The sequence below is a fragment of the Meleagris gallopavo genome, chromosome 3, assembly GCF_000146605.3.
Source record: "Meleagris gallopavo isolate NT-WF06-2002-E0010 breed Aviagen turkey brand Nicholas breeding stock chromosome 3, Turkey_5.1, whole genome shotgun sequence".
Taxonomy (NCBI): Eukaryota; Metazoa; Chordata; class Aves; order Galliformes; family Phasianidae; genus Meleagris; species Meleagris gallopavo.
In genome coordinates, this window is record NC_015013.2 from 40,098,818 (window position 1) to 40,110,329 (window position 11,512).

An 11,512-nucleotide genomic window follows, 5' to 3' on the forward strand; every position below is an offset into this window, starting at 1 on the left:
ACATGACAAGTCTTTCAAAATTATGATTTGAGACAAAAAAAAAGAACAGAAAATGTCAAAATTTTACCAATGCCCTTGCTGCCTGGAGCAACAGGAAGCATGATAGACATAAGGAGTTATTCAGTATTTTTTTCTCCAGAGTTACAAGCTTCTAGGTGAAGCTTTCTGATATTCAATAGCCACATTTCATAAACTACAAAGCCTTCTTACCCCAAAACCAAAGAGAATCATGATTATACTTTGCTTTTGAGATGAGAAAGCCCTTACAGTTTGGCTATCTAAAAAGGTTAATTATAAGAAAAAATTATTTTTCAGTGAGGGTGGTGAGGCACTAGAACAGGTTGCTGAGAGAGTCAATGGATACCCCATCTCTGGAGACTTACAAGGTAAGGCTGGGCCAAGCTCTGAGCAATCTGATGTAGCTGTGGATGTCTCTGTTCATTGCAGGGGAGCCAGACTAGTTGGCCTTTAAGAATCCTTTCCAATTATAAGGACTGTGTGATTCTGATTCTGTGATATTTTTCTTCCTTCACACATTTTGTTGTTCTTCTATTTTTTATTTTTTTCATCTGATATTCTGAGGAGATAAAAAACAGTGGAGTTTTATTGCTTATCTTCTTTTCACAATTTCAGTTCCTTATCTCCATACACCTTCCCTGCGAAAATCTTAGTTTTACTGTAAGTTCTTCAGTGTTTTTCAGTGAAGCAGAGGCTATTTTTGTCATACTTTCCAAGACAAAGGCAAAGATGCATCCAAAATAGAAAACTACCTGTCAGAAACAGCAGAATACATCTAAACAAAAGCACCTAAACTGTGAATAGATCTTGTTGTGGGTTTTTTGGTTAGTTGGTTGGTTGATTTTTCTTTTCTTGTTTTTACCTTTTTTTTCTTGTTGTTGTTGTTTTCCTTGAGAACTAATTCAAATGATTAAATTGAATCTTTTGTAACGTAAGACCACGTTATGAAAACATGCCTCAGGCTCATCCATGAATACATTTGAGAATACATTTTTCCTTAGTTGTGTTCAATTGAATTTTACACTACATTTGCAAGCATATAACTTAAAATCAAAATCTGTCACTTTTGCTTTAAGGATTCTTCATTAAGATTACTAATCTTCATAGTCAGTAATTTCATATTCTTCACCAAAATCTGTTCTTATTAGTGCAACTAATGGTGACAGAATATAGCTTTCATTTTGCTACATAAAGTTAATACTTATAATTCTTATAAATTTTGTGGGTTTAAACTTTTTTTCATATAAATTATACTGGCATGTCTAATTTTCTTTTTCTTTTTCTATGCAAAGCAAGGAATCCATTTAGAGAATTCTAATTTAAAGAGATAGATAAGAAATGCTGCATTTTGTTTCTCTAATAGTAGATACTCAGAAAATAGTAATTCATAATTTAAAATGTGTAATTTATCAACCTCATTAGAAATATGCTTCATTGCTTATGTATTCATAGTATCTGAAATGCAAACTCTTCTATTTAAAATATAATTCTACAAACCATTTCAGCGATTTTTTAGAACTATAAGAAATTTAGAGTTTATTATATATTGTGTTTATATATATAAATATATATATACACAGGCACAAATAACCACAAACTTAGCATCATCAACACAGTTTATAGAAATAGCTGTTCTAGATAATGGTGAGCCAAATAAGCAGAGGATAATTAACTTTGAGAATTGATTCTGTTTTGCTTTTTGTGTAATAAAAATAATTAATGTTTTCTTTAATTATTTTTTCTTTCTATGAAAAATGTGTATCAGGACCCATGAAAATCCAACAATTTCTGCATACAGTTTTCTATATACTGTGTCATTGCATAGCTGGACTTTACACAAGGTAGAGAAATTTCAGATGAAATGAACATACACTCATGCTTCATAAGTTACTGGCTATTTCCATAGAAGTTCTGTAATACATACACAAAATGATTGTCTTTCTGAGCAGCGATGTCTTGAACTTGAAATGATAGTAGGGCTACATGTCACTTGAACATCTTATACATTTTCATTGTTATATTTAAAAAGTCTCTCCTAGATGGTAAAAGAACCAAAATACTTGTTTCTCAGTTGCCAAGGAAGATGAAAGCTATGTGCCTGTCACGGAAAATATTTTTGAGGAGTCTATGTGGCATGGTTAAGTTCACACATTTCAAACATAGTTCACATTTCCTTTCTTCAGCAAGACAGATCCGTAATTGCAGGCACACAGTAAGGTGCTTATGAGGAATAACACTGTCTATGCAAAAGCTCTCAAAAGCTTTTCTCCTATGCATTGCTAAACCTATCATGTATATATATTCAGTTCCATACAGTTACATCTGTGACATAACAGTGAGTTATGTAGCTCTTGAGAAAATTCAGGAAGATTAATAGAGCACACTTACTGTGAAAGAATACTCACTGATAAATAAAACAACAAAAAAAAGGTACTTTTAGCAGCTTGTTCTTATGCTTAGTACTTGAAGTAGTAAGATTTTGCTTTCTATTTTTTTTTTTGTCAGTTTTGCTATTAGATGACGTTTTTAGAGGCATAGTCAGCTGTCATGATCTGTGTTTACAAATGTAATATCATTTGTGAACTGCCCTGCAATTTCCTTTGGAGAGCTCAGTTTGCTCTAGGATATATTAATAATTAGTCTATCTACCTTAATCACCACTAGCAGAATAATAATTCATGTTTTCTTTTGCAAATCCTACTCTATTTTAGATGGCTTACCATCTATGTCTTTTTACAGGCTTCTATTACAAGTCAATGGCTTTCTTATCTGAGTCAACAGGCACTCTTTGAGAAAACAGCTGGACTAAGATGTTGCATATCCATATTTTTGCACACCATACAGCTGCCCACATGAGCATTTGAAATAATTCAGTTGGTTTGGGTTCAAATCTCTTGATTTCTTATATTACTTTCATCATAAGTAATAAACATTCTTCACCTTGTAATCTTATTTGCATCATATTTTTGATCATTTGGTGCTTCTACAAGATCTCTTCATTAAAGTATTCTTAAAAATTATTCTTGTATCTGTTGTGGAGTGGTTTAATTTGTCCATAACCTCTGGATAAATTGGATGGAGGATCAGGCAAGGGGTTGGTTATTTATTATTTGAAACCAATTTCTGTCTATAAAATCCAAATGCTGTGCTGAGAGAGAATAGAGATAGTAACAAGAATTGCTTCCATGGAGGTTATTTTTGGTATAGCAATTTCTCTATCTGTCATCTTATAGGCTGATTCTGTACATAACTGAGTCTTTAAAATCATACCATCCATTAAAAATTAATATTTCAAAACTCTTCTGTTTTCTCTGCAAAAACAACTAGAAGTACGAGATACATGCTTTGATAGTATAAGCAGCTAAAACTCAAAGTTTATTTTACATCTTGTGTACTTCAAACATTTTTTTCTATTAGTTCACTACTGTTCTACTGATTTTAACTTAAAAAAAATTAATAAAAAATAAAAGCCATTGTTGAAATATTGTTGAACAGAAAAGATTCCTTTGAAAGTATATGCAATATCACTCTGAAATATTTTGAATTGGTGTAGTATTTAATTCAAGTAATTATCTCCAAGAATTACTTGGATATAAATTTCACATTATGCCTGGATATCAATGACACTGTCAGATATGGAGGATTTCTGTTTGCTCATAACATCATTCCTCTGACACTCGTTAATTCATACTGTTTGCATTTGTTTATTACTGTGGTGTTTCAAATCTATTAATTATTTTTTTTTCTTATATATTACCCAAATTACTAATGTTGTAATCTGTGTTCAATTACAGCATGTTTTAAACTTATTAGGCAAGGGTCATTCTACCATATGAATGCTGAAACAGTAGTATCCTACAGAACTATCTTTTGCTGCTTGATGTATGTAATTCTTCTTGAAATTCTAAATAACATCATTTAGAACAAAACTGGGGACTTCTTTCAACACATGGCACTAACAATGATGATGTTGTTTGAGCGAGCAGAGACTTCATAAGTTTGAATTTAAAAAGCAACTTACAAACCAAATCACTGGCAAGTATCTAAACAAAATGGTAGACAATTTATTTCCTTCTGTTCCATAGCCAATATGCATGAAATAATCTTTTATCTCATTTTGTTGCCATTAAATGATGGGAAATAGGTAATATTATTTGCAACGTTAACTCCACTGAGAATAATTTAAGTACCAAAAAATGGTCTGTGATTTCATTAGATGTACAGAATGATACTAAAGATTTAATGAAAGTTGCATTGTCCACATGTTGAGCCTTTTTATGACATTGCAATCAGTAATTTTTCATCTCCTTTCTATTTATGCTTATATTATTTCCAATTTTAGCCTCTTGAATAGCATCAACGTCAGGTAAGAGATTCCATGCTGTTTCTAGCAAAAATAAACAAACAAAATAAAAAAACAACAATGATATTTTCGGGTTAGATTTATAGACTATAAAACTCATAGAAACTCTCACAGAAAATAACTACTTCAAAACTTACTATTCAGATGTAGGAGCATTGGATTTGACTGACATTTGGAATAACTGATTCAAGTCTAAAGATTTAACTGCTGATCTTTATATAATATTGTTTTCTCGTGGATGAGTTTCTATTTTGTAGTCATTTATTTGACTCAGACGTATCAATTTTTAAACAAAGAATGAAATATTTATTTATTGACTAAGTTTTCCAATAGCATGTTTTTCATAATTATACCTTATTTAGTTGTGATCATGTAAAGACAATATTCCTGGGTGATTTTAATGCAACTATCTACTATAAATTTCTTCATTAAATCACACCTCACTTCTTCATTTTCATTTTCATTTTATAAGACTTAGAGTGATTTAGCTATTCCTGCTTCTCTCTAATTTCTGATATTCTGTTGTGATTTTTTTTTTCTGTGGTCTTTCTTATCCACTTATAGCAGGTGGTTACACATATTCCAGTTTTGGTCTATGCCAGTTGCAATTGGGTTGAATTGCTTGATGCTAGCATTCACTTCTCTCCAAGACAGTATTTCTAAAATGCTTGTCCAACATTTTTTGTTTATTTATTTATTCATTATGTAAAGCAAAGCACATTTGTGTGTATGCTGTAACCAAAAGTCCAGTTATCTTAATGACTTTAAAATGATGCAGCTTGTGAAATGGCAAATGATGAATGGCCTTGCATTTCACACCTTCTTTTTTACATTCATCGTTTGTCACGCTTTCCCTTGCAAAGCCTTCTTTGTCTTCAGAAAACCATAAAAGGCATTCTTGGTCTGCCTTTTAAGGTATAAGAAAATAAGAAACATTTGCTAATGGTAGACTGCTGCTTTCTGACCACATTATATAACATTAATGCCTTTGTCTATTTAAGCCATGTATCGTTTATGTCATGAATTTATTCTCAATTCTTGCATATTAATGTAGGTTCTAATTAGTGGAAAAAAAAAAAGATGGATTTTAATCTATCTACTGTAAAGGAAAGGACAAAATTCATTTTATGTTGGTTGCATATTAACCTTCAGACTGGATCTCCTGAAATAAATGTGATAGTTAGTTTAAATGTGAATGTGCTGTTATTCCAGTACCTCTTTGGTGAGACGTCCTGCACAGGAGTTTGATCACTACTGTAGTAATTGTTTTCATCCCCCTAATATCTGGTTAGAACTTCCCCCTTTAATTCTTGTGTCCATTGACTCAGATTCTTACACTGTGCTTCTCTGTCTGGCTCCAGTTTCTCTGTGACCTTAACTTGGTATTTGAAGACCATAATAAAAGACCTGAGTAAAAGTAAGTAACTAAACAAAAAAGGAATGCTAGTTTTGTACGAGTGTTTGAAAGGAATTCAGTTTTTCAATTGACATTGTTTACTATTTTTTTTAATGCCACAAAATTCCAGTAACTAATTTAATATTAGTTTGAATCTTAAAGAAATTTGGTTTAAATAAGAAAATTGACATTTTGTAGAATTCAGAAATAAGAGTAAGAGTAATATATACTTCTAATGCAAAAAAGAAATATCAAAAATGATGTAGAAAATGGAAGAAAATATTTTTGTATATTTTTTTTCTTTGTATTAAGAAGGTTCTATTGCTTTTGACTTTAATTCTCATACAAACAAATAGCTCCACATTAATCTCTGGATAAAAATTTTACATAAGTGAATCTGAGAAAATAGCCAGTGAACCAACTTGGCCTTTCTAGCTAAAGTCTGATAATTGATGATTCTTCATTCATTCACAAGGGCAAGTTAGGATCTTAGATACTTGTGTATCATTGTTGTCTTATTTGTAGACAAACTTTGGTGACTTTTCCTCAGCAATCTATGAAACCTACATGTTTCAAAACTGCATCCTTCAAACAAAGTTCATACTTTTCATGGGAGTAATAAAGATATGCATTTGGCATGTATAGCATTCTAAGTTATAATACATATTAAGCTTCTGTCAAATAGAAATGCATCCTTGCATTGGTGAGTTAAGTTTCTTGCTGTCTTATAAAAGATAAAGGTCATTAAATTAAGCAAAAGAAAATCAAAGGATAAACAGGACACTTCATAAAACTGACAGTTTTTGTTTTCTCTAGTCACCTATTGCACCTATTCTTTTAATTATCACATTGACTGCCCTTTTACAACTCCAGAAGAACATAAAATGTATGCATTCACTAATCAAAGTCTTACACCATAAATATGTTTACTGCAGTGCACCAGTAAAGCAATTCCAACAACTGTGAGCTGCATCAGTTCATTAACCTATCCCCCTTGGGCCTTTGGCCTTGTTCCTGCTATTGCAAAAGCTAAAGGCCTGCAGGCTATCTTTAGAAAGTCTTTAGGTTATTCACTTTGGAGATAAACGATTTTTTTTTTTTTTTTTTTTTCTTGCAGTTAAATACAAATTGGAAACAGAAGCACCATTTTAGGCAGAGCAGCAATCAGAAGCTCAGGCAATATAGATTTCCCAAACCAGTCTCCTTTTCCTCACTTCACTGATCCTACATTATCTGTATTTTTCTGCACTATGGTCTGCATCTCAGATTCCCCAGCAATGATTCCAGGAGAAGCTGATCTTTTATTCTGAATCAGACACAAAATAGAAAGGATTCTCCAGTGCCCAGTTGTTAAGACTAATGGAAATAAATGAAAATAGAATAATCAATCAAATTATATGAATATAGTAATACTTCTTACAATCTAACTAAATTTCTCTTCCTCTTTTGATAATGCTTTCTGTGCTGCTTTGTAGTTCTGAAAATCTTCTAGATTTCAAATAAAGACTGCCAAAATAATTGAGACAAAGGAAAACAGTAACCAAAACATTTTCATTTTTGCAAAATAAAGTGTACATTTCTTGTTCGCAGACAACCTCAATAGTGCTATCTTCTATTTGTTGGGGAGAATCTTGGTAAAAAATCTATATCTTATTATTACTCATGGGTTGCCATGGGTGAACATTGACCTTACATATATTTCAAAAGATAAACGATCATTTCCCTGAGGAAGGTTTCCAGGCAGCAAGCATTATCAATTTTAAAGTAGTTTTACAAGTACAAAACACTTCAGAAGAGCAAGATCCTGTCAGCTTATCTATATTGTCTGACACTTCATCCCTTTGGAAAACCTACAACCATGAGATTCTTCATGGGGAATTGATAAATGAATAAATAAGTGAATAAGGCTTGATAGTCACACTCTCTCTCACTTTAAACCAACAATATGCCTAGGCATTTTTAAGTAGGAACATTTAAAAGTTTAAAATACTCAAAACCTAAAAATATTATTGAATAAGCAAAGAAAATTTGCTGGTGTTTTCTTCTTGTAAGTTAGAGAAAGAAGTAAGCAGTTCCCTCTCTGATGCATAGCCTGGAGGATTGTAGTGGCCATTCTTGTGGCAGTGGATTGCAAAGCATTATGAGAACAGAGAAGAGAAAGAAAACTGCTGAAATATTAGAATAAAATGGACAGGAAAAAATGTTTGGAACCTACCTCAAATCCACTTGCTTTGGTTTTTCTCTGTCTACAGATTCACATAGAATGTTTTGGGAAGAAGGGTATGGAAATATGTTAATATTGGAGCCAGGAACAACGTAATGAGACACACTTCATCAAATCTGGAAATATTTGCATAGTTTATTTATAATCCTTAAAACCTTTTCTTCATGCATGAAGATGTAAAATGCAGAAGATCTTACAGGATACATATATCTTTTTTCTGTACATATTTCCCAGTAACATAAATATGCATTAAAAAGCCACAGGTTTTGTGTGTGTGTGTACAGAATAAGCAATGTGTTCCAGCAACAGGTCTGGGGAAGGTGTGGTATTAGTTTATTTAAAGAAAAGAAAAAGTGCTCTAATGAATTTGTGCTTTCGAAAAAAAATATTTTCACCACTGATTTTCAAATAGTTACTGTTTAAGCTTTCAGGTCATAGAAAACCACATTTTCTATGAAAATCCTACTTTTGGTGGTTGTTTATTCTATTTTATTAGCCAATGAATCTGAAGGATTTTTTGACTGGAATTCAGTCAGTTAACAACAGAGCAACAGGGAGACTAATGTTTCTGAAATATTCTGACATAAACACAATCATGTCAAAATAAATTACTGTGTATTTTAATTATTAAATTATTTCAACAACAGTTCCTTTAACTGTTAAATATTAAAAACAATAAATAATCTTTCTCTTATCAACTGAATGTATATAATAAGTGCATAAGGGCTTACGAACATCTAACCAAGCAATCAAAGGCCATTCTAAATTGAGCCAGGTAGAAATTCAGTTCATTGTTCTTTTCAAAAAATCTTTCTTGATATTCAAGAGACAGTTAATAAGCATAATCTGGAGCCAGCAGAAAACAAAACAAAACAAAATAAAAAAAACATCTAATTACAAAATGTGTTTTACCTTATTCTCCTTTATTCTCCTTTACCTGGAATACATTAATTTGAGACATACCTTTTACTAATTTCCATTCTTCTTATGCAATTTTTTGACTTGATATATTGCTCACCTTGTCTATTACCAGGAGGAAAAAAAAAAAAGGAATGCTTCATTTGCTTGTCTGATACTCTGACTATTTCAGTACTTATTAAATGTTTTCACACTTTTGAAAAAGTAATTGTTTATCTAGTTTGAATACAGTGTGCGAAAACAGATCAAACATGGTAGATAAACAAATTTAAGTCCTGATTTAATCAAAGAGTTAAAAACAAATCAATTAACCTTTAATCTATTAAAAGAATGGAAAAGTTGAGGAACTTGAAAGTCATCTAACTGTTGTGCATGTTTCACAATGTACCATAGGAGTGTGAAACATAATATTCTACTTATAACCCCATTATAATATCTAGATAATTATAACTTCTCATTATAGAGATCTTCATAAATTCTTACAAGTTACATGTGGTCCAATCTTTTCCCTGTTGAAGTTAGGCCTAAGGAAATTACACTGATCTTGATTCTATGTAGGTAATGTTCCATGGTTAAAGTTCAGTGTCACTGGATTTGGATCTTACCATCTGCAATATCAGCATGCCTCAATTTATGCATTTTTTAACTAATGCAAGTAAAATGGAGTCCTGTCTTGGAAGTGTCACCATCTGAAATTGATAGAATAGAGAAAGTATATCTTTGCCTCAATTTCAGGTAGAACATACTAGCTAAGAGGATCTGGTCAGGAGGTCAAGATTTTATTTGAACACTGTTGTTGTTAGTTGATTGTCTTCCAAATCAGCTTAGACTTGTATCCTTCCAAATCAGAGAACTGCAAGAGAATCTAAGAGTGTAAGTTACATAGAACATCTTAAGATAATATGCAGAAACTTTCAGCAAAGAGCAGAAATAAGTGGATTTTCTGAGCCCTCTACTGCAGCTATTTGGGGAAGAAAAAAAGAAAAAAGACATCTACATCACTGTTCACTTCAAAAGTTTGCTTCCTTACCTTTCATATTAATAAAAATTCAATGATCCTACTTCATCATTTTACCCACTTTACTATATAAACAAACAAACAAAAAACAAACAAACAAACAAAACCAACAAACAAAAAAAAACAGGAAATTGAAATTTTCAACTACTTTTCAGGGTTCCCTCCATACAGATTACTTTCCTCTTTCTATTGGAAATGAACAGTCAAGAAATATCAGTCAGCTCTGAAAGACCTTTAAGAAGACCTGACTGACAGGTCACTGTACTATGAAATAATTGCCTTATGGTCTTTTGAAAAAGCAAGGTTGAGAGAATGTATTCACATTTCCCCCATGAATCATTAGTATCACATTTGATCTCCAATGACACTCTCTTAAGCACTGTGGTAATTAATTCCAGATAGGAATTTTATGCTGCAGTTAATCGCTCACCTCTGATATCAGCATTACCGAAGCTCAGTTGGACAAATAATAATGTGATACTAAAAAGACAAAAACTCATTTCTAACTCCATTAAACTATCTCTAAGAAAAGAGAAAGAAAAACAGGAAATCTGGTAAGAGAAGGAATGAATTTTCATGGGGATGTTTTCTGAGGTCATAGAGACACTCATGTAAAAATGTAGCTCTTGTGAAATTAGACTTGTGATATCTTCCTAGCTAATTTCACATTATTTTAAAATTAGGAAAAAAGTATAGCAGAGACCATCAAAGGACCTTGTCTGAATCAAAATTTAAAGGTGGTCCAGTTATAATTAGAATACGTAGTAGACTACCCAAAATGTCTAGAGAGGAAAAAATGACTGAAAGGAAGAGCAGACTGCCCAATGCTTGTCAGTACAGCTGCATGTAGGAAGCTGCATAGGTGGGAAGCCATGGCATTAGGGTGGAGTTAGTATCTCCTTACAAAAAGCAAGAACCCAGTAGCCTGTGTAAAAAGATTGAGGAATAATTTGATAAGACAAACAACAAGCCACTTAAACTGTATTTGACATGGAGGATATCACATAAATGCATTTAAAAAATTATGAATATATTCACTGTTTTCAGATCAGTTTCTTTTCCTGCCAGTCAGTGGCTGATTACATTCAAAATCTTAGTTTTCCTAAGCTTTAAAAATAAATAAAAACAAATTTAGCTTTCTATAACTCTGCCAATGTTTTCCATGAATTTATTAGTACATGCATGTTGCTCATGAATTGCTATCATTCAGGTCATTTTAAACTTTGCTTCTGTAAGCATTATCTTTTGTTACTCGGAACTACTATCTGCTTTAACTGCAATTATACTAGAAACACTGTCAGCTGTGAAAAAGTATATAAATATTTCATATGGGAGAAGAAAGCAAGATTATTGCTGGATTATTATTTTTTTTAATCAGCATCTGCATTCCCCTCCCTCCTTTTTTTTTTTTTTAATGATGCATTTGCTGTGACGAAATTGCTGACTTGATTGATAACAGCCTGAAAATGATTGCTGTCAAAGAAAGAACACCTTTTATCTCCAAACTTCTAAAATATTAAAGAGGAGACTGTCGATAGATATTTCATTCTCTCTTTCTTTCTTTTTTTTTTTTTT

General features: G+C 31.9%; 1 protein-coding gene across 1 annotated transcript in view; it reads left to right on the top strand.

The window, feature by feature from the left end:
• The first annotated feature begins 356 nt into the window (after positions 1-356).
• Positions 357-11,512, top strand: part of LOC104910245 (cadherin-19-like) — a 132,697-nt gene continuing 121,541 nt past the window's right edge. The window contains exon 1 of the mRNA XM_031552812.1: positions 357-386. Coding sequence (XP_031408672.1) covers positions 357-386 — 30 coding nt within the window. The remainder of the gene's footprint in view (positions 387-11,512) is intronic.